The 23,939-nt window shown below is 44.0% G+C and overlaps 1 protein-coding gene across 3 annotated transcripts in view; it reads right to left on the reverse strand.

Annotated features, from left to right (window-relative positions):
- Window positions 1-343: 343 nt before the first annotated feature.
- Window positions 344-23,939, reverse strand: part of DOK5 (docking protein 5) — a 141,813-nt gene continuing 118,217 nt past the window's right edge. For all 3 annotated transcript variants that reach the window (XM_060032658.1, XM_060032657.1, XM_060032659.1), the window contains exons 7-8: window positions 9,842-9,962; window positions 344-1,154 (exon numbers count right to left, since the gene is read on the reverse strand). In XM_060032658.1, the coding sequence (XP_059888641.1) occupies window positions 1,090-1,154; window positions 9,842-9,962 (186 nt within the window). In that variant the 3' untranslated portion in view covers window positions 344-1,089. The remainder of the gene's footprint in view (window positions 1,155-9,841; window positions 9,963-23,939) is intronic.

Below are 23,939 nucleotides of genomic sequence, written 5' to 3' on the forward strand. Positions count from 1 at the left end.
CCATCTCTTTCGAAGTACATCACCTCTCGGGGTCCATTTAGCAGATGTCACTCTGTATTGAAATTGTGTCTCTATTTTCCTTGTCATACTCCTCTGCACTTAAGGTCCCTCGTGACAGAGCCTGTGTCTTTTTATCTCTCTGTCTCCTGACTCTGTCTAGTAGATGCTTAGCACAGACCAGCTGAATGAACAAGTGAAAAAACGCATAAATGGTTGGATTCCATCAAACGCGATGCCAAACCACGCTCATGGCTCATAAGGCAAATATTCACATACCTTCAGAAACACTGGAGATACAGAGAAAACCATATAGCCAGAATCCCACGACCCTATGGGTGAAGAATGATCTTTTATTTTAAAATGTTTTGGGAAAGTACACCAAACAAAATAAAGGCTTTTTTAAAAAGGAGGGAGAGGGGAGATGGTGTGAGAGAGAAATTGTAACCCTATAAAGAACATAAAGGGTGCTTGGAAAGGTGATTTATTAACATAATAGGTAATACTGAGTTAAAGCACTGATTTAACTAATGGGGAATATAATAAAATATGATGGCCAACAGTTAAGCGGAACCATAATATCAATAACTGAGGAATACGGTATAAACGAATAACAAATGAGAGCCATTTTATTGTCAGTACTGTCATACAATTGAAACACTCAGAAGGAAAAACCACAAGAACCGGCAAAAGGATAGATTCAGAGAGGTGCCAGGGACATGGTATCTACAATAGAAAATCATTTTGTGGCATCGACTCCTTTCTGTCCAACTGTAAAAGAGGAAGAAAACGTCGATATCTATAGAACAGGTTTCGATTATGCTAAGTTTTTTTTAAGGAAAGAAAAAAGAAAAACCTTTTAAGGAAAAGGTTTCAATTATGCTAAGTTTTTTTTTAAGGGGGAAAAAAAAGAAAGGAAAAAAAGAAAAAGACAAAATATGGTATTGCAGAGTTTCCCAAGGACCACGCAGTTAGCCAGGACGTGTAGCTTCTTTTCTTCAGCGCTTCCCTCGAGGTCATCCTCTGACCTCCCGGGTGGATCTGTGCCTGACACATCACAAGCATGTCACACAGCAATTCTTGGCGGTTCCGTCAGTGCTCAGATGGGTAGGCAGGAAAAGTCTCTGTTCGATGAAGCTTCAGAGGGCTGGTGACATCTTTTCCAAAAAAGATTTAGAAATCGGCAGTTATATTTCAAGAAAGCCCACAACCAGATTAGCTAGTCACAAGTTTCTCTATAGTGGAAATCAGTAACATAGGACACGGGATTTTTTTCCCAGAGGCCACTCACAGGGATATGCAAATGAAAGTCATAAGAGATGGTATGATTAACATCTCATTTGCATGTGGCCTTTGCACTGAGCTATGATCAGACCAGTAGCAGTTAAGGACAACCTCCTCCTTAATGTTTCGTCTTTTTCAACTCCTATACCCAGAATATTTAGAGGAGATGATATGGAATCAAAGGACTGTGGAATCTTTTGGCGAGGACACTCTTTGGAAACCGGACCAGAAGTAAGACAATATTATATTTATACCTAGGAAATCTTGCAGTAAAAGAGGACTTCTTAAAATCCATTTAGCCTTTATTATTTCAGGTTTAAGTTCCAAACCAAGAAAAATGAAGAAGCCAGGAAGGCAACACACGAGGCAACTGTGAGCCCCCTTTGTGACACAGGATAGGGCTGAAAACTTTCTCTATAAAGGGCCAGATATGAAATATTTTAGATTTTGTAGACTGTATGGTGTCATAGCAAATACTTAACTCTGCTGCCTGTAGCACAAAGGCAACCAGTTAATATGTAAGGAATGGGCGTGAATGTTCCAAGGAAACGTGAAGAGAAACAGACAGCAGGCTGGATTTGGCCAGGAGGCCAGTTTTCCAGTTCTTGCGGACAGAGCACCATCTGCTGGCTATAAGCGTTACCACAAGCAAAGGAATTCACACTGCAGACCAGGTGAACAGCTCTCTGAAGTGAGCAAAGCAAAACCTACACAACAGTACAGCATTCCTGGAACCAAATGTGTGGATCAAGCCGGCCTAACACACAGGGAGATGGGACCCCAGCTAAGTGGAGCATGTTTGCCCCACCAACACGCGCTCAAAACACTGGACCTAGCGAAAAAGGTTCACAGTGGCCTCTGGCCCCCTAAGCCTTAAGCTCTACCTCATTATCACCAACAGCCCCGGCCTCCATCACACCTCAGTTGAGTCTCTTTCTGACATAAGAAATCGTGGATTCAGACATTTGCAAACCTCAAATCTGAACCATAAGAAACTCTAGTCATACAGTCATTGGTACACAATAGCAGTGATGATTATTAAAGTAATTTGAATATTAAAATATCCCAAATCACTAGAAATCATTTATTCCAGCCTCCGAGCCATTTTGGACATGAATTCTATTCTCTTTCCAACACACACACACACACACACACACACACACACACACACGCACACATAAGCACACGCTATAACGTAGAGAAACTGCATTAATGGGCTTGAATCCTACAAGTAAAAATCCAGGCAAATCTTTATTACAGTTTGATAAAAATTCCCTGCAGGAAGTAGGCAGCATGCAAACAATATTGATGCAAAATCCGTGTCTTCAGTAAAGTGCAAAGCCCTTCCTGAACCTTCAACGGTAGCTCCTGAGACTCTAAAAATTTTCAAGAAAACTGACTGACAGCATTCACTTGGGGTCAAGTTGAAATGAATACACCTGCAGCTTCTATCATGATGGGTAACTGAAACTTCCTGGCTTGGTTGGAATACTGTTTTTAAGCTTAAAGCCAGGAGATGGATTGAGAGATTATTTTTACATTTTTGCAGTTCACACAAAGGTCACAAGCTGGTACTGGCCTGTGGACACCATCTGGGCCCAGCCCTGTTCTCTGGCCTGCGCAGGGCTTGGAACATTTGGAATTGCTTGTCAATAGCTGAATGACTGCAAACTTCCCGTAAAGGGTGGATGTCCCTGTTTTCTAGGCCTGCACTCTCCCTGCCATTTTTTACTAGGGACCCCACCACTCAGTCCTGGCATGTCCTCCTGGCCCCTACAGACATGTGACCTTGAGACCCTGGTTTATTTGTCATCTTTTCACATTTGCTCAGATCTTAATCTATTACTTCTCTCTTACCAGCTGCATATACAATGTATGTGACTGTGTTAGAATTAATACTGAAAAATCAGTGTTATAGAGAACACATTTTTGGTTGCCAAGGGGGAGGCGGGTGGGAGGGGTGGATTAGAAATTTGGGATTAGCAGATGCAAACTATTATATATAGGCTAGATAAACAACAAGGTCCTACTGTAGAGCACAGGGAACTATATAAAATACCCTGTGATAAACCATAATGGAAAAGAACGTGAGAAGGAATGTATGTATGTGTGTAACTAAATCACTTTGCTGTATAGCAGAAATCAACACGACATTGTAAATCAACTATACCTCAATAAAAAATAGATTATAAAAGAGAAAGAAAAACCAATGTTAACTCCTCCAAAGTAGCCACTTGCTCCAAGAATCTATCATCCTTAAAATAAAAATGTAAATCGCATGGCCTGGAACCAACCCGCTGGAGGAGCTATTTCCATCACATGGTATTTGTCTTGGAAACACTTCGGGAGGAGCAGAACTTCCTCCCAAAGGCAAGGACATATGATAAAAGAAAGAGCGAGCCCTGGACTACAAGTCAGAACACTGAAGTTCTAATGTCAGTCCCTTCGCCCAGTGACTATGTGATCTTGAGCAAGTACTCGACCTCCAAGGGTCTCAGTTTCCGCCTTCATTGAAACGGAGAAGATAGTCCCACTCTTGCCAACTCGAGCTGTTGCCAAGTGAACCAAATAAGCAACACTGAAGATGTCCCGCAGAGTGATGCAAACATCTGATGCCACTCTTTGATTTCCTAAAATTATCTAAAGTCACATCTGATCAATGATACGTGCCTATTTTTTCTTTTTTTTTTTTTGAAACAAGGGATGCTATCTTCCAAGGCAATTCCAACAGAAAGGTTCTAAAATATTGAGCAACGGAGCTCCTTAAGATTAAGAGCAAAATTCCTAAGATGTTAACTTTGAGGAGGAGGTGAGGGCATTTGAGAAGAACATCGCCGTGAAGCTGGACACACCCGCTGTCTCCTAAAGGCCCTTGTGCACCAGCCACACCGCCTCCTTTCTGCTCTTTGAACATGCCAGCTCGTTTCTACCTCAGGGCCTTTGCACTTGTTGATCTCTCTGTGGACAATGCTTTTCCCTGCTTCTCAGTATGGCTGTCTCTTCTCAGACTTCAGATCTTGGGGTAAATGCTGCAGCCCCTCTAAAGAAGTCCCTTTGTCATCATCCTCCCCAAACCGACAACAGCTCTGCTTCACCTTTCTCTACTACAAACACTTTCTTTTCAACCTGACATGGACCAAATTTGAAATTAAATATATGTGTGTAATTACTGACTGTGACTCTCCTTTCGACTATAAGCTGTAGGAGGGCAGAAACAAGCCTGTCTAGTAGCCCCAGTGTACCTCCATCACCTAGCACAGTGCTTGGCATAAAGTAGATGCTCAATTAACATTTGCCAAATAAACAAATGCGTCAGTGAATGGATGGAGAGATGAAAACCTCAACTCCTTACTAGATAGGTGATCCTGGACACATCACTAACCCTTCAGATCCTGTGTCTTAGCTGCACATGGGTGTAAAATACTCTCAGGTGGCTGCTTTGTGGACTAAATGAGACTATGTTAAGTTCCTAGTGCAAAACCTGGAACACAGCGGATCCTCAAGAAATGGCAGCTTTTATAAAGATAATGAGTACGTCCAGTCTCCCTTGTATGGAACAAACCTGGCACTTTACTAGAGGTATGTTAATGTTTGTTTATATAAAGAAGGAGAGACAAGACTGCATGTTTCAAATAAATTTGCAGAGCTCTGATTTAAGCAAGACTAAACAGATCTTTTACTACAGGACATCTCGGAGTCTGAAAAATAAAGATTTGCTTTCTGAACCTCCTAAAGGAGAGTTTAACATGCAGCATTTTGCCCCAAACTTATTGGAGCATAGTACTTTTCTGGAGGAAGGTGGTGTCGACCAGGGTTAGGACAATACAGAAGACAACTGGAAAAAGATGACTCTGGTTATTTTATACAATGAATTCTTAAAAGAATCCTGTGAATACGGTGCTCAGCACACTGTTGAATGCTTCCGTTTCATGAATTCCTTCCCAGTTTTCATGATAAACCTCACAAGTTGACTCTATATATACCTAAACATAGAAGAGCATTTAGTTTTGAAAACTGGCAAATGGGGTGGGAGAAGCAGTGAGGGTGGATTGAATACGTCTTAGTGTAGGTGGGTGTGTCCGAACCAGCACCTTCCTCTCTCCACCAGAAACGGCAATAATAAGGTGGTAATTCCAAAACCAACCAGCAGGTGACTCTCTAGGACTAAATTTGGAGAAGAAAATTTTCTCAGACCAGTTGGATAAATTCCCTCGTAAGGGTCTGATTTCCAAGAATAACCACCAGATCTGTCAGAAGACGTCGGCTTGAAATACATTAGAGTAGGTGAATTGGCCAGAGGATTACAACTCATGGATACCAGCAAAACAAGAAGAAATTACGTGCTGTGTAACCTCATCCTATGGCACACGGGGTCGTGACGTTACTAGTTTTTCTCAATTTCATTTTTTTTCTGGGGGTGGGCAGAAGGGAAGAAGGAGAGCAGGTGGTACAGGTGGAATAGATGAACTTATCCCATTTATTTGTTGTGTAAATGACCACCCCTGATAATAAGCAAGATAATTTTAGGTAGTCTGTGAACATTTTTTTTAATCTATCAAATTTACTGGTAAGTTGAGCCCCCAAACTGCATACACAGCACGTATTAGCACTGTATCTTAATGAATGCTGGCGACTAAAAAGCAATCCACAAGGTAAAATAAATATGGACAAATCTACACAGAACACGCTGGTGAGGAAATATCTCAGTAAACATCGGTACAAAGTAAATATCAAAATAAAATACATTTACATTAATTCCTACACAGAACAAAAGTATGTGAAAACAAATAATTTGATGAAATAACTGGTACCAAAAAATGTATATGTGAAGCAAAAAAAAAAAAAAATGAAGCGATTACAATGCCATTCTCATGCACAGAAATATTCCAAGATAATAGGACATTTCAGTGAGTATCAGTATGCAGTCAAAACAGGAATAATGTAAGAATTCTACTGGAAATTTGTGTTCAGTGAAGGTCATACTATATAACAAAGAGCAAACAATAATAGTTTTAATTATCATCTTCAAAACCTAGAACACAATCATCTTCAAAACCCTATAAAATTATCAATCACAAAGTCTGATAACCCATCGTCTCTGAGGGAATTCTGTGGCATTTTTTTCTCATCACTGGTTATTTATTTCATTAGAAACTAAGCTATCACTATCTTCAAATGACTGTTTTGTAAGTATTACTACTGTGCTCATTTGGAAAATCCATACCAATAAACTTGAACTTAAGTTTACAGTAATGCAGGCAAGAACCTTGTTTTATTGTGCTTCACTTTACTATGCTTCGCAGATATTGCATATTTTTAATTGAAGATTTGTGGCACTCCTACGTCAAGTAAGTCCGTTGGCACCCTTTTTCCTAACCGCATTTGCTCACTTCGTGTCTCCGTGTCACATTTTGGTAATTCTCACGATATTTCAAATTTGTACATTATTATTATATGTGTCATGGTGACCTGTGATCTTGATGTTACTACTACGACCTGCTGAAGGCTCAGATGACGGTTAGCATGTTTTAGCAATAAAGTATTTTTAAATTAAGGTATGTACATCTTTTTTAGACATAATGCTATTTATTGCACACTTAATCGACTACAGTATAGCGTAAACGTAACTTTTGTGTCCACTGGGAAACCAGAAAACTTGTGTGACTTGCCTTATCGCAATATTCGCCTTTTTGAGGTGGTCTGGAATCGAACCCCGAATATCCAAGGTCTGCCTGAACCTTTTGAGTGTTGAATTATAAAAATAATAGATAACAAACCTAAAGATAAAGATTTATCAAATAAACCCAAATCCAATTCTGATGAGTCATTTGGTTGGTGGCTTGCTATTTTTGACAAAAACAACAGAAACTTCTCAAAGAACATGATTTTTTTCCTTTGCGGTGAGGTTTTGCGTTGCTCTTCTCCACTTGTAAACATAACATTATCACTACAGTTATTTTGGAATTAGTGGGTCACTCGTCTTTGATGATCATCCCAGACCTGTCAGCTACGTATGGTTTTCCAACCATAATTGGGCTTTTTGCATGCACGTAAATCTGCGTTTTTTGTCGTCGTGGTTTAAAAAAACTACGTCTGTATCCTGGAAAACAGAGTTGTTTTCTTCGTAGCAAACAGATGTAGACATTGTCAGAGGTAGTTGTATAAACCCAAGGAGCATACAAACGGCATGCTAACAGTAGCTAAAACATCTGCTTTAAACTTAAGAAGATGTTTTAAAATATTAAAGGGTCTGATAAGACCCTTAGCCTTAAATCATTTCTGACGAATGCCTACTCGTTTTGGTTAAAGAGAGTTAGATTAGTTAAAGTAAGGATTGTAAAGTGAGCGTCTTCTTCATATGACATTTTCTCTGTCCAGATTGTCCTGAGGATTTTTAAACTCTGGGATATTTGCTAATAAATTCTGAAACTGCAACACATACTAAATATTCATGACATCCTCACTCTCATCTTTCGAAACATGGCATTCTGGGGAAATCCAGTGATTCATCAACTTTGATACAAGTTGACTATTCTCAAATTACCAGGCTGTCTCTCAGGAATTCAAGCAATTTATCCATTTTCTCTTTACGAAGCCTACATCACTTTGGTTCTCAACTTTCTTTTGCATTCCAGACACACAGAATCTGAAAAGACATACCTTTTTTGTAAAGATTATTTGGGTCTGTGTAGACAGTCAAGTTACAAAGCAACTCCGTAGCTTTTTGTGAATATATGTTCATAACACATGCTTCTTTTAAACCTTCAGGAATTACTATTGGTATTTGTACAGTTCATCTTATTGTGTGTTAGAAAAAATATAGGTAATTGGTATAGCAGTATAAAGACAGAAAAATATACTTTTAAAAATAAATATATTTAAATAGAAGAGACGGAAGAAAATTGAATAATGGTACAAGCGATATGTAAATGACAAAAACTGTGATGATATAAGTCAAATGCTGCAAAAATTTCTGAATTTGTTCTGACGTGAAACCAATGGCATTTATAACAACCTGATCTAACCCAACCCTCCCTCTCTGTGTAGATGTGTCTTGGAAGGTAAGCTTATTTATCAATTATCAAGGCAGTCACTTGTCACTCCTACCGGCACTCAGGACATAATTTTTGAGCATCTACACTATGCCATGCTCCCCACAAGTGAACAGAGCCTACAGTCATAAAGCCTAGAATGTAAGGACCTTCACTGCCCTCTTAACATTATACGGCCATTCAACAAATATTCGTGGACTCCATGCAAGGCACTGGGGGATAAAATAACGAGGAAAAAACAAAGACACAGGTCTCCAGCCCTCCTTCGTGTTACTGCTTCTTGGAAGAGCTAGTCCTGAGTCAACTGGCCACACAATTAAATATGAAATGAAAACTGTGGTGGGGCTGTAAAAGAGGGTGCCCTCGTCTGCATCTTAGGGGTACACACGACCAGAGATTCCACACCAGTTATGATAAAGTCTGGGGGACCTGCCTTGGAGTCAGGGAGGGCCCTGGAGGTAAGACCTAGGGATGACGAAGAGTCACCTCAGACAGGGGAAAGGCACAGAATTCCAGGGAGAACAACCAGGAAAAGCTCTCTGGGGGACAGATGATCAGTAGAAAGGGCCGCAGGGAAGGCTGGGTGACCAGGGCACAGAGAGCAGGTATTTATGGCCGGGGCCACTGGTTCCTGTGGTCATTCATTCGTTCTTGCATTCATTCATTTAGCAAGTTTCTGCAGACGAACCAGGTTCCACCCCGTAGATGTTCTTCCATGTTTGGGGATCTCTGCGCCTCATCAGTGAAAAGGTCTCCAGCAAGAACCCCCTACACAGGCCTAGTCATTTATTTATACGTTACATATACACAGGTATCCTTATATATAAAACATACAAAGATACATCTGAAAGGATAAGAAAATGTTTTAACATTTTTCTAATTGTCCCCCTTGTCCCTCCATGGGCCATTGTGTACCCTGCTCCAGAGATCACTGTTCTGGAAAAGGGGCCTCTTAGGATTGGCTCAGAGTCACAGCAGAACCAGAGCCCAGGACTCCCCGTCCCCCAGGCCATTCCCTTCCCAGGAGAGCGTGGGTCCCAGGCTTGAGAGTCATGAGCATCACCGGGGGGCTTGGTAACACATTCGGGGCCGGGCCCCACCCTCCGAGGTCCTGGGGGGCCCGAATGTCCGCACCACCAGTGGCATGCTCCCAAGGAATGCCGAGCTGCTAGACGTGAGTCCGCTCGACTATTTCCCCAACCGCGGGCCAGACCTCGTGCCCAGACCCCGTGTAGGTCGTTAAAAGTGCACGCTGCTCAGCCGCTCCCTACACCTTAAAATCTAGCATCTCTGGGGGTGAGGGCCCAAGAATCTGCATTTTAAACAATTCCCCCCAGGACACTGTGATGGGGAGTGAGACCCCTCGACAGGGGCCAGGCTCTGGGAGGAAGGGGGCTCACCAGCCTGACGCGCATTAGAGGGGAGGAGCTGAGCCCTCTCCCCACCGCTCCCCCCCCAGCCATCTGCCCCCAGCCCTCCCCTACCCCACACAGTCCGCCCGCGCTCACCTTGCAGGCGGTAGAGCTGCCCCGTGCTGTGCTGCCGAGTGATGTGCTGCCAGTAGGCGCTTCGAGGCAAGGGCACCATGGTGCTCAGCGAGGCGGCCCGCTCACTCATCCTCATCTGGAGCTGTGTCAAGGAAGAGAGCGTGTGTCAGCAACCCCGGGGCCGCGAGAGACCTGACCCAGGGAGCTCCACACAGGGAGCTGCAGAAGCACGAGCTGGCCCGTCAGCCAATCAGTGCGTACGGCCCCATGGTGGTGGTGGACGGCTGTCGGTTTCACTGACTTAGCAGCATCCGTTCTTCAGCCGGCTGGCAACAGTGCATTGATTTTCCTTGGGGGAACTTCCCTCCAGCTCAATCGATTCCGTTATGGTCAGACCCCACCACTGATTCTAGGTGTGACCCGGTGACCTGCGTCAGGCCAATAAGACACAATCCCTGGGGACATTTATCAGGACTTTTGTGGAAGAGAGAATCGGTAGAGGTAAATTAAGGGGTTTTTCTTTTTTTTCGTTGCTGAATCCCAGGGTCTAGATTATTTCTGGAACGTGGTAGATGCACAAGAAACACCCGTTGAATTAAATGTTTATGAGTTTTTTTGTGGGGTTGCTAAGAGGACAGCAGATGGGCCTGGAGCCTATCTTGGAACAATAAAGGGAGAACATGCCAGTCATTGGACACTATTCCAAAGGAGACAGCCAAGAAAAGGAGGGGAGAGTCCCGACAAGCTCCACTGAGACCCTGGATCCTACCTGAACCAAGAGACTAGCCTGGGACTTCTCAATTATACAAGCCGATTATTTCTGTTCCGTTTAAGCTGATTTGAGTTGGGTTTTATCACTAGTATAAGAAAAAGAGCCTTGTCTGCCCCTACAAGCACCTGACCCTCATTCCAGACACTGAGGGATGAAGAGGAAGTCGTAGCTTTTGGCACCAAACATCTAGGAATATCCATCCTGAAAGATACAGTGTGAGGCCCCAGGTCTTTGGGGAGTAGTCAATGGCCTGTTCGAACACATGGGGTGGGGCGGGGGGGAAGATTCAAAGAGAAGACAGCTTAGTGGGATGGGCAGGAGGCGAATAGAAATTTACATGTGATGGATTGGATTCTTTATCACAATAGCACAATTACCAAAATGAGTCTCCAAGTAGAATTACATAGCACTAGGTTTCATGGGGACATTTCTTCCTAAACATGTCCTGTTAAACCAAAAGGGCAAAAAGCTGAAAACAAAAGCTCGTAGAGAGGTTCTGTGGCTGTTTCTCTATTTCTGCAGAAACGAAAAGTCTCAAAAGTTTAAGAGCAAAAACCAAAACCAAACAAACCAAAAAAATCTATTTACCAGTGACTTCTGCTGACATTCAACTTCAATAACATGGAATACAAGAAAATAAAGGGAGGAAAAAAACTGAATTCTCAAGGTACTGATTATAAGAATTTCTCAATGTAAAGGGATTATATTTAATATAATAAAATTTTTAATATAAAGCAAGTATTTGGGAAATAGCTGTTAAATTCAAATTACTCACTATATTACTGTGAATATATTTCTGCAGCCCAGCATGATCTGACTGTATTTTTAGAAAGCTTATTTAGGAACAAAAATAAAATGACACTAATGTCATGTGTCATAGAGAACATTACAAAGCCAGTTCTCTGTTTCTTCCTTAAACCTTTGAAACAATATCTAATTTTATGAAAGAGGCATTTTAATTGTCTTTGGAGAAGTATGCTGAGAAAAGTCTTCTTATTTAACAATGCAAAAATGTCTGAATTCTCGAAGATTGAGAAGACTCAGGAAGTCATGTGGTGAAGAGTCTAGCTGGAAGGTGTCTGCCCCATGCTTCTTTTTATTTCAAATATATCATATCTTTTTTATAACTCATTTTCTTCACCTGAACAATGTATTGTTAGCATGTGGGCATTTCTACAACAGCACTTCTTTTTTTGTTCTTTTTTTTTTTGCGGTACGCGGGGCTCTCACCGCTGTGGCCTCTCCCGCCGCGGAGCAACAGGCTCCAGACGCGCAGGCCCAGCGGCCATGGCTCACGGGCCCAGCCGCCCCGCGGCACGTGGGATCCTCCCGGACCGGGGCACGAACCTGCGTCCCCTGCATCGGCAGGAGGACTCTCAACCACTGTGCCACCAGGGAAGCCCTATAACAGCATTTTTAATGTCTACATAGTATTCCATTATATGGACGTATTTGTTTTTGTTTTTTTTTAACATCTTTATTGGAGTATAATTGCTCTACAATGGTGCGTTAGTTTCTGCTGTATAACAAAGTGAATCAGCTATACGTATACATATGTCCCCATATCTCCTCCCTCTTGCATCTCCCTCCCTCCCACCCTCCCTATCCCACCCCTCTGGTGGTCACAAAGCAGCGAGCTGATCTCCCTGTGCTGGCCCTCATCCTTCTTTATTGCTGTAAGTGACCCTTCCCCTCTGAGCTTGCTACCCTTCCCATCTCAGGCCGCACTATGGCAGGGGGCCTGCCATTGCCACCCACCTGTGGTGCCTCCCCCCTCCCCCCTCCCCACCACTGCCTTGATCCCTCAGCCTGAGAGCTGCCCCCACTCCTCACCTGGCTAACACCTACCTTCCCTTCAGGAGGCAGCTCAGGAATCACCTCCTGATGACTCTTCCCCCTTCATGACACCAGGTGCTTCTAGCAGACATCCCACATCTCTGCTCTTTCTCTGATCATTTCACTGTTTTGTGACAGCAGCTAAACTAGCCCACCTCCTCCTGTAGCCCATGCACTCCAAGAAAGTGGGGATTATATCTTTTCTCTCTGTGTCCCCAACACCTAAGTGGGGCCCCTGAAGGCTGAACAAATAGAGGATGGATAAATGAGCCCATGAACCCAGCTCTTGCCCAGGGAATAAATCCTAATCAACCCAGCAAATCAGAAGCACTGTTAGCCCAGAGCTGAATTCCTGCCGAAGCTCCAGGTCCAGGTTAAACTAACGTGGTTCTCAGGGGCTGTGGGGAACGTGGTGATAAGACGGCATCATTCTAAAGACGGAGACACAGAGAATGGGCTCGAGGACACAGGGCAGGGGGGAAGGGTAAGCTGGGATGAAGTGAGAGAGTGGCATGGACATATACACACTACCAGATGTAAAATAGATAGCTAGTGGGAAGCAGCCACATAGCACAGGGAGATCAGCTCGGTGCTTTGTGACTACCTAGGGGGTGGGATAGGGAGGGTGGGAGGGAGACGCAAGAGGGAGGAGACATGGGGATATATGTATATGTATAGCTGATTCACTTTGTTATACAGCAGAAACTAACACAACATTGTAAAGCAATTATACTCCAATAAAGATGTTAAAAAAAATAAAAAATAAGACTGCATCATTCTACTCTGCATTCAAGTGATGAGCAGAAGCAGGGCCTCGGGGAAAGACCTGCTTACGTGTGTATGCACAGGCAGTCAGGACAGTCCAACGGCGGGGAGTTCAGCTCGACACATTTATTCATTCTACTAACAGTGTTACTCAAGATCCCACCAGGGAAGAAAGGCAAGGCTTTGTGAATGTCAAAGAAATGCCTTCTTGTACTTCAACACTCAAACTTCCCCCCTAAACAACAGGGATGCACGTAGGTCTCTTCCTAAGCAGCCTGAGAGAGTTCTGACGCTGCCCAGTGGCCTGAGATAATCAATCAACGGATGTAATTGGTTGGGTTTCAAGGACACACAAAGCATTGTGCTGCCGAGGGTGGCAGGGAGCCGACCATGGGGTAGGAGACCCGGGCTCCCGTTCAGGTTGGGCTCCAGATGAGCTGTGTGGCACGGGACACACCCCTCCCCGCGTTTAAGCCTCAAAAGCTCCTCTCTCATGGAACATTCCTTCCTAAGGAGACAGACAATAAAACTAAACAAATAAGAAAGAAGAGGACTGCCATAAAAAAGAATGAAGTCCTGACACACGCTACAGCACGGATGAAGCTGGAAACTTGATGCTGAGTGAAAGAAGCCAGTCACAGAAGACCACATAGTGTATGATTCTATTTACATGCAAGGTCCAGAGCCGGCAAATGCAGAGAAAGCAGATTGGTGGTTGCCTAAGGCTGGGTGGATGATGCCTAAAGGAGATGGGTTTCTTTCTGGGGTGATGAAAATATTCTGGAGTTGACTGCAGTGATGCTTTCACAATTCCGTGAATATGGGCTTCCCTGGTGGCGCAGTGGTTGAGAGTCCGTCTGCTGATGCGGGGGACACGGGTTCATGCCCCGGTCCGGGAAGATCCCACATGCCACGGAGCAGCTGGGCCCGTGAGCCATGGCCGCTGAGCCTGCGCGTCCGGAGCCTGGGCTCCGCAACGGGAGAGGCCACAACAGTGAGAGGCCCACGTACCGCAAAAAAAAAAAACAACGAAAAAAAAAGGTAGATCTTTATGAAGTGACGTGAAACAATTCTAAAACCAAAGGGCCACCATTCCTTATCTATGTATGTTGGTGGGGAGAGCTCGTCATCACTGGGACAGGTTTAAATACTGTCTATCCACACTCTGATGACTCTCAAATGCATATCTGTAGCTCCAATCTCTCCCCTAAACCTCAGGCTCCTGTATTTCACAGCCTGCTCCCCACTTCCACCTAGATGTCCAGTAGGCATCTCTCATCTAACATGTACAAACCAGAACCATCGTTTCTCACACTTCACTCCCTAAAAGCTCTTCCCCTTCTAGGTAAATGGTTCTTCCATTCAACCCATTGCTCTGTTTCAAGAAGAAGAGAAACCTTTGAGACTACCTTGTTTCCTCTCTATCCTACAAGAAAGTTCAACCATCAGCAAATCCTGTTGTTCAAGATGTATCCAGAATCCACTTTTCACCACCTCCCTCCCCACCAACCTGATCCACACCATTAGCACTCACCTGGATTCCCAGATGACAGAAACAGTCCCTAACTCTGCTTCTTACTTGTACTCTCACCTCACCCACCCCCAGTCTTTCCCAAACAGCTGCCAGAGTACTCCCTTCAAGAGTAAAGCCAGGGGCTTCCCTGGTGGCGCAGTGGCTGAGAGTCCGCCTGCCGATGCAGGGGACATGGGTTCGTGCCCCGGTCCGGGAGGATCCCACATGCCGCGGAGCGGCTGGGCCCGTGAGCCATGGCCGCTGAGCCTGCGCGTCCGGAGCCTGTGCTCCACAACGGGAGAGGCCACAACAGTGAGAGGCCCACATACCGCAAAAAAAAAAAAAAAAAAAAAAAGAGTAAAGCCAACTTATCTCAGCTTTTCTCAGAACCCTCCAATGACTTCTCAACTGACCCCATGCAAAATCCAAACTCTTGACCACAAATGAAAGATCATATAGGACGTGGCCCCTACTTATTTCTAGACAACACCTCCTACCCCTCTTCTCATTTCATCTGCTTCAGAGTCACAGCTTTGTACCTGAACATGCAAAGCACAGCGCTGCCTCGGGGCCTGTGCCCTTACTGTTCCCTCTGCCTGGAACAGATGTGGTACATATGTACAAAGGAATATTACTCAGCCATTAAAAAGAACGAAAAAATGCCATTTGCGGCAACATGGATGGACCTGGAGATTGTCATACTGAGTGAAGTAAGTCACACAGAGAAAGACAACTATCCCATGATATCGCTTATATGTGGAATCTAAAAGAAAAAGGATACAAACAAACTTATTTACAAAACAGAAACAGACTCACAGACTTAGAGAATGAACTTATGGTTACCTGGTGCAGGGGGGGAAGAATGGGGGAAGGGATAGACTGGGAGTTTGGGATTGACATGTTATATGTTGCTATGTTTAAAATACATAACCAACTAGGACCTACTGTATAGCACAGGGAACTCTCCTCAATACTCTGTAATAACCTAAATGGGAAAAGAATTTGAAAAAGAACAGATACACATATATGTAAAAAAAAAAAAACTGGCCCTTAGAAATTTCCACTCTTCCCTTCCCCCCTCTCTCTGCCAGAGTATCACCTTATCAGGGCAACAAACCTCCTTCATTCTCTGTCCTTTACAATGCAGTCTCCTTCACAGCATTCACCAACTCTTGATACAGTTTTATGTTTATTATCTATTGATGACTGTCTCATTCTCCATAACAATGAGTACATTCTTTGAACCAAAGGACTGTTTCTTGTTCTCTGCTGTACTCCTGCTTCCTAGAACAGGGTCTGACACAAAGTAGATACTCAGAAAATGAATGTACTTATTAATACATAGATACCTTTATATCTATTAAGGGATATGACGTTCCGGAAGGATGCAAAAGAAGCTGGTCATGGGTTTGCTTCCGAGGAAGTAAACTGGGAACCTGAGATGATTAAGCACGGGAAAGAGACTTATTTTACACTGGATAACATTTTATACAATTCTATATCATGTGTGAATCAAATCTTTTATTTTATTTATTTTTTATTATATTTTTTTTTTTTGCGGTACGCGGGCCTCTCACTGCTGTGGCCCCTCTCGCCGCGGAGCACAGGCTCCGGACGCGCAGGCTCCGCGGCCATGGCTCACAGGTGCGGCCGCTCCGCGGCATGTGGGATTCTCCCGGACCGGGGCACGAACCTGCGTCCCCTGCATCGGCAGGCGGACTCTCAACCACTGCACCACCAGGGAAGCCCTGAATCAAATATTTTAATCCAAAAGCCTTCTTTTGAAATCTTCAAAGAAATCAGAGCTCTTTTCCTCAATTGCATACCATTCCATGCACTAGTTTAAAGAACTTTGAAACTATGCATAAGGCGCTGAGCAATATGTGTAAGTGCCCCGGCTCCTCCAAGAACAGGCTTGTAGAGAGGAAAGATCTTCCCACTTCACACACTGTCGTTTTATAGGCCCTCCCCAGCCCCAGCCCTAAGCCCCTTGATCCTCTCCAGATGACACTTACTAGAAAATGAAAACGAGGGGAATTTAAAAGGAGAGTAGAAAACAGCTCTCAAAGAAGCTTAACCTTAATTTCAAATTTCTAACCAGAGAGAATTACTCCAACTATCTCATGAATAGTAAACGTGTTTTGAACAGAATCTTTAAAATGTTAGGTTTATTCCTACAAATTCCAGACCAAATGCCTCTCTTAAAAGAGAACAATAGTCTTAGACGATATTTTTTTTAAAAAGACATAAAATCCAGCATGTGTTTGTGTAGTATGTGATCTGTTTACCCAGTTTGAGGTAAATCTGTATTTCTGAGGTTTATCAAACACTCTTGTAAAGTTCTAGCAAGCTTGTACGGTTTGGTGCTGGGAGTAATTCATTGAGATAACTACATCTGCTGCATTCTTCAGGGTTCTTTCTGCTTGATGAAGCACGTTCATTTAATCAATACAAACCGCTTAAAATGCTAATTGCTACGCTAAGTGACAGTAACCAAATCCTCTGGAAGTGAGATGCAAATGCTGTTGAACAAGTTTTGTAATCATTGTGGGTTGACGACAGGAGCTATATCGTCCTGTCTGAACAGAGGTCTGCAGAGCGGCTCTTGGGCCCACCTTTCCTCCACCTACTGGACAGGTGCGCTCCCACTTCAGTTAGAGGAGTGATTTCTTAAAAGGATCTAGCTTTCTCCAGCGAGAGAGCTTAACCACATGTTCTTGCTTCTGTAAACACATGAAACACCGTGAACACATCCTGCTGAGATGCATGTAAAGACTGCTTAAGGTCCGATATAATTAGACCAGGAGGGAATTATGGCTGCATCGACATCTCTGTTCTCAGCGCAATGTATGTTCAACTGAATGATCGGTGTTAAGTCTTACTGCGGATTTTTGTATGTATAAAGGGCATGAAAGCACGCGGTCCCATGCTGTGCTCTCTCTAGCTCCAGTGCCACTTCTTCCATGGACCAAGGAGCTGGAATCTCAGAGTCACTTTAGAGCCACAGTTCTCAAAGTGTGGTTCCTGGACCAGCATCAGCATCACCTGAGAACTTTTTAGACATTCAAATTCCAATGCCTCTGGGGCTTCCCTGGTGGCGCAGTGGTTGAGAGTCCGCCTGCCAATGCAGGGGACGCGGGTTTGTGCCCTGGTCCAGGAGGATCCCACGTGCCGCAGAGCGGCTGGGCCCATGAGCCATGGCCGCTGAGCCTGCGCGTCCGGAGCCTGTGCTCCGCAATGGGAGAGGCCACAGCAGTGAGAGGCCCGCATACCGCAAAAAAAAAAAAAAAAAAAATTCCAATGCCTCACCCACACCTGCTGAAACCCTGGAGGTGGAGCACATCCACGTGTGGCTTAGTGAGCCTTCCAGGTGACCCTGATGCCCTCAGAAGGTGGGGAACCACCGTCCCAGAGCCCACCTTTTCTGCTCCCTCAGCTCATCACCGCCCACACCACAGACACACACTCAGGCCCTAGACATTCTCTCTTCTACCTCCAAAGCCTCCCAAATTTCCTCCTTCCTTTCAGCTCCCACTGACTCACACCCTGGGCTTTACGTTCCTGTCCTGGCTCTTCACTTACTGACTGTAAGCCATGGAGCCTCAATTTCTCCCTCCGTGAAATGGACCTAATATTGCCAATAAAATGCATACCATTAAAAAGAATGAATGAGACCAAGGTTGGCAAACTTTTCTGTCAAGGGCCAAATATTAAATGTCTTCGGCTCTGCAGGCCATCCAGTCTCTATGGTGCCAATGAACCCCCTCTTTTATTTCCATGTGAAAGCAGCCATAACAATGTAAAAATGGATTGGGTATAGCGGTGTTCTAATAAAACTGTACTTACAAAAACAAGCACAGGCTAGATTTTGCTCATCAGCCATAGCTTGCCAACCCCTGGATCAGACCTAGGCTACATGACTTTAAACTACTCCCGTGAGACATTTACTGTTGAATGAGAATACCAGGGGGTAGTTTCTTCAAATGTGTAATATGATCACGATTTTGGAAAATCAACAATGACCCCCAAATACCCATATCTTGTGTAGATATCTATGTGTGTCTATCCACCTCTGTGTGTATGTAGATGTCGATTTCTGTGTAGGATTATATGCGTACGGAGGAAAACATGGAAAGATAAGTGCACACTTTTAAGTTTTAGGAGTTGCTAAAGAGGGGAAAGAGGCATGCAAACCAATAATAAAAGGGAAAAAATAGAGCACAAATCATCTTCTATACAGTTATATTTTTGCAGTTAGTTAAAATTTCCATACATGTGTTTGTGTAAAAATAAATTAAATAGGATTCAAAAAACCAATCCTGATCTCCAAGGATAGTTGTGAAAATTAAACAAAATAAAGCATGCAGACACTCAGCGTCGAGCCAGATGGAGCTGCTCACTCCAACTTTAATGATCCCTCAATTAGACGAAGCCTCCGAACTCAGTTTGCCGTTCACGCTCTCCCTGCCTGCGTCCCTGCCTCCCCTCACCCCTTTCAGTGAATTCTGCACTTGGCGTTCTTTGGTTCATTCACTCCCTCATTCCACGCATTTATATACTCTGGGCATCATTTACAAGGCATGCACTCTGCTGGGGGCTGGAAACTTAAATAAAACACAGAACCTCTGTTTCCCCCAAGATTTTATAGTAAATGGCCAGAGAGCTAGTTTAAAGCCCAGCTTAGGTCACGTCACCGTCTGCCTGCACAATGGTGTCCCGTCCTCTACAAAAGAGAGCAGACCCTCCCGTAAGCAGAGCTCTCCTTCCCGTGGTGGAGAAGATGCCACATCTATGCTCATATACCTAGTGTCTGGTGTGATTCGTATGACGGCACTTAATAAAAAGTGGCTGAATAACTGAGTCACTGATGGACACACTGGCTGACTTGACTGAAGAGAGGAATCCATAAGTGGATGAGAAACCTCCCTCATCTTCCATCCCCTTTGCCATCTTATCCTCTCTGACTCCCAAGTCAACATTAACAACGCAGGTGGACTTGGATTTAGTAGGTGTCAGACACGATGTCAGGAAACCACAGGCATTATGCCACTCAGTAAGGTATGTACTAATACAACCTCCTCTTTCACAGGAAGGGGGACAAACACTACAGGTGGGGAAGTGACCTGCCCAAGGACACTGAGCTGGTCAAGATGCCCAGCCAGGATGTAAGACCTGGCCTCCTACTGCAGAGCTAAAGTTCATATCAGAATCCTGTGTATGTCTCAGGAAAGCACAGAAGATGTCATGAAGACGTTAAAGGATGGGCTCATGTTCTGTCCATAGTGATAAAAGGGCATCTGAATTTTGGAAATAAATTTTATTTTAGAAATAAAATTTTCAAAGCTTAGAGAAATAGCAAACAGTCGAAGGAGGTGCAAGGAGATGGGAACACCCACGGAATCCTGGGGAGTAGAATCTCCCAGTGATTCTCCCAGCCCTTGGAACCCTCACTGTCCCAGGGGCCTCTGCTCAAGTGAAAATCAACCATCTGCCAAACAGGTGGCCACCCTCGGCTTTCTCGTGAAACCCGCGCTTCTGGGCTGCCGAATCCAGCTCCGACAGATGTTTGGCAGGAACCACCCAAAGAGCTGTCTTCACTTTCTCCAGCTCCTTTCCCGTGTTCTGACATTTACAGCAGAAGTGATGGGTATTCCTATCATCAAAGTGTTACCAAGATATCACAGAATATTACTGAACTGTCAAGGAAATAAAGCGAGCAGAGGCTTACTTTTGAATGTCACAAACACACACACACACACACACACAGAGACAGAAAAGAAAAAGTGAGCAGGAGAGAAAGTTTGCTAAGGGAAAAAATGCAGCAGACACTACTTGGTGAGCAGAACTCTGGCTGAAACAATGCCTCCACTGTCGCCTGCAGCTCTGATAAAGCAGACTGTTAGTGGAATCAACCATTTGGGGCCAAATTTCCAAATACAGCATCTTGCTGAGCGCCAGATGTGCTCAAATGGTTACTTGCATGGGGAATGAAAGTGATTTGCATCAATTTCCTCGGAGTCATTTGAATTCTCAGCCATATGCATAAAATAGAATCATCCTTCCCTTTGCTTCTGGTAACTTTTTACAACCCCTTACCGAGGAAACCCTCTCCCCACCTGTACACTGAAATTAATAACCTCTGGGACTATTTTCCCCAGCCTCTCAGAGAAGACTTGCTTGGAACCTGTGCCTTGTTTTGGCACTGGGAGGGAATGGGATTTGGGATTCCGGCTTCATTTTCCTTTTTCTCTATGCTCAGAAAATTGTCTATTCAAGGGCTTCCCTGGTGGTGCAGTGGTTGAGAGTCCGCCTGCCGATGCAGGGGACACGGGTTCGTGCCCGGGTCCGGGAAGATCCCACGTGCCATGGAGCGGCTGGGCCCGTGAGCCATGGCCGCTGAGCCTGCGCGTCCGGAGCCTGTGCTCCGCAACGGGAGGGGCCGCAGCAGTGAGAGGCACGCGTAACACAAAAAAAAAAAAAAAAGAAAAGAAAAAAAATTAATGGAAGAGAAAAACATACAGAGAAATATAAAAGCCCCTTCTCAGACCCTCAAACCCCAGTCCTGCTCCCCAAAGGTAACCAACATTACCCAGTACGTTTGTATCCCGCCGGAAGTTCACTCTGTACTGACAAAGCATGTGTGTGAGTGCGAGTGTGGGTGTGAGTGTGTGTCGGACTCTGCCTACTGTCCTGCCTCTTCTTCATCCACGTGCTTCACACAAGTTCGATAGTACCAAGTGTGACCCTACTTAGCTGCCTCATTTAGTTCCTGTTACATCATGTGCCATAACTTATCTAATTATCCCCTTTGGGTGATATCTCTGCTATTACACACAAGCTCCCCAAGAATGGGAACTTCATCTTCTTCAATCACTTCCTCAGCACCCTGCGGACAGCAGGGCTTAGCAAATATTTGTAAAACAGCAGAATGTAAGCAAAAAGGAATAACTCCCTCCATTTGTGTCCACATCAGCTTTGCTTCCGGTAGTACATTTTTAGAGTAAATTCCTAGATGTGCTATTGCTGAGTAAAGGGACATGTGAATTGAATTTTGATCAACAGGGACAAATTGCCCTCTAAAGGGCACCAGAACACATTGAATCACAGGATTACACTGTTGCATGTTTTGAAGAGTTTAAATCATAACTTCTATTCTAAATTTCAAGCTCCTTAAGATGCAAAAAAAAATTTTTACATCTTTGCAAAGATCTACTTTGCAAGCAGTAGACAGATGTTCAGTAATAGATTTTTGAATTATAATTAATATACCAAGCTATGAAAAGGGAGTGGATATTCAGGAGTGAAAAAAAGTTGATAACTGCTTTAAGTAGTACACTAAAAAGAAAAAAAAATCTGTAAGTTAAGGCAATTAACTAGAGCTCATAAACAGAAGAGGTAAAAACTGATTTTTTTGTGGGTGGATGAGTGGGGACACAGTTGTGAGAAGGCTGTTTCTACACATAAAATCCCAGCAGGTGTGGGTCTTTTTCAGTCTGAGTAGTAGTGAAATCGATTCTATGCTTTCTTTGATGCCCTCTATATTAAAAAAAAAAAAAGTGTAGACTATCATTTTTAAAATTAGGTTGAATATAAATTACTTTGGTTTGCAGAACTGTAGAAGAGTTCCTCTTGAATTCTACAAATTGATTAACAAAATTTATTTGCAAATAATTTGCAAATAAATTGCAAAATTTATTTCCAAGTCTGGAAGTAAATCAATTAAACAACAACAGAAAAGAGGGGACACAGAAAGAGCTCCGATTAAACTCTCAAACGTGGGAGCACAGTCAGGACTGCAGAGGATGGGGGAGACGTCACCCTGGGGCCTGAATGTCACCCCCAGTGGAGCCCGGCCCTGCAGCCCCCAAGGGAGCTGCTAAATGGCCATCATTCACCTTGTCACTCTCGCCTTGAAGGAAATTCTAAAAATGACAGGCCCGGCCGTGGAATGAGGAACATCCCCACACTGCCACTCCTTGTTCCAAAATTAGACTCTGTTATAGACACTGATCTCCAAGGTGGCAAAAATAGCTGGCTGCTCGGGGGAGTCCCACACTGTCCGGGCAGAGCTTCCCTGTAGCTGCTCCAGCAGGGCAGCTCGCAGCTTGTGAGCAAACGAGTTCCTGCGGCTCCATCTCATTCAACAGTTAGTCCTTCCCCTCATACCCCAGGCCCGCCCACCCTCTTCTACACCCTATTTAGAATGAATCATAATACACTGAATTTTCAAGGAGAGGAGGTGGGGGAAGGATTATGAGAAACATGATTGCTATCTGGTCCCAAAAGTACCAAAAGAAACGAGATTTCTTGTAACAGTAATTTTTTCACATATACTCTGAGTTGATATGTATTTCTGAAAGGTACTCTGATATTCAGGGTAATTTGAAAATGCTAAGACAGTTCTCAGTGCGGATATAAAAGAAACAGAAGGGCTTTAAAACCCTTCTGGGGAGTAAGGCATTGTGGCCAGAGGTAGAGGTTTAGCAACCAAATAAAAGGATCCTGCATTTCTGGCTCCAACAGTAATGAGCTCTATGGCTGTGGGCAAGTGACTTAACCGCTGTGAACATCTGTTTTCTCGTCTATAAGATCTGGAGAGTGATTCCTTCCAGGTCAAGGGTCATGAATAATACTCCCTTGAATTATAAGACCCATGGGATCATGGGCTTTACCTGTCAATTACCGCTATATCCTACAGCATATTATGTCCACAATAAACATATTTGAATGAACTAATAAATGAGAACGAATGAATAGGTCTACTTCACAGAGATATCATGGTGATTAGAGAAAAAGCAAGTAAAGTGCCTGGCTTGATAAGTGGTACGGTTGTTGTTGCTAAAGAGCCTGGCATTTAGCAGGTGCTTCATAAATAAATGGCATTATTAGCAACACGCCATAAAGCAGGAAACGTACTTAAAAGGTAAAATCAAAGCACTAAATAAACATTATTCCAGAAGTTTGCATGGTATGGGGACAGACACCAAGGTGGCCCCCTGAGCTCCTCCTCTAGGTGTGCACACCCTTGTGTGGTCCCCTCTCTCTCGTGACTGTGGGAAGGACTTGTGACTCGCTTCCAACCAACAGCCTATGACGGGATGATGGGATGTCACGACCATGGTTAGGATACACAGGATTGTGGTCTTGCTGGCTTTGATGAAGTAAGTGGCTATGTTGGGAAACCCACATGACAAGAAGCTGAGGGTGGTCCCTGGGAGCTAAGGATGGCCTCC

Source organism: Delphinus delphis, chromosome 15, assembly GCF_949987515.2.
Source record: "Delphinus delphis chromosome 15, mDelDel1.2, whole genome shotgun sequence".
NCBI lineage: Eukaryota > Metazoa > Chordata > Mammalia > Artiodactyla > Delphinidae > Delphinus > Delphinus delphis.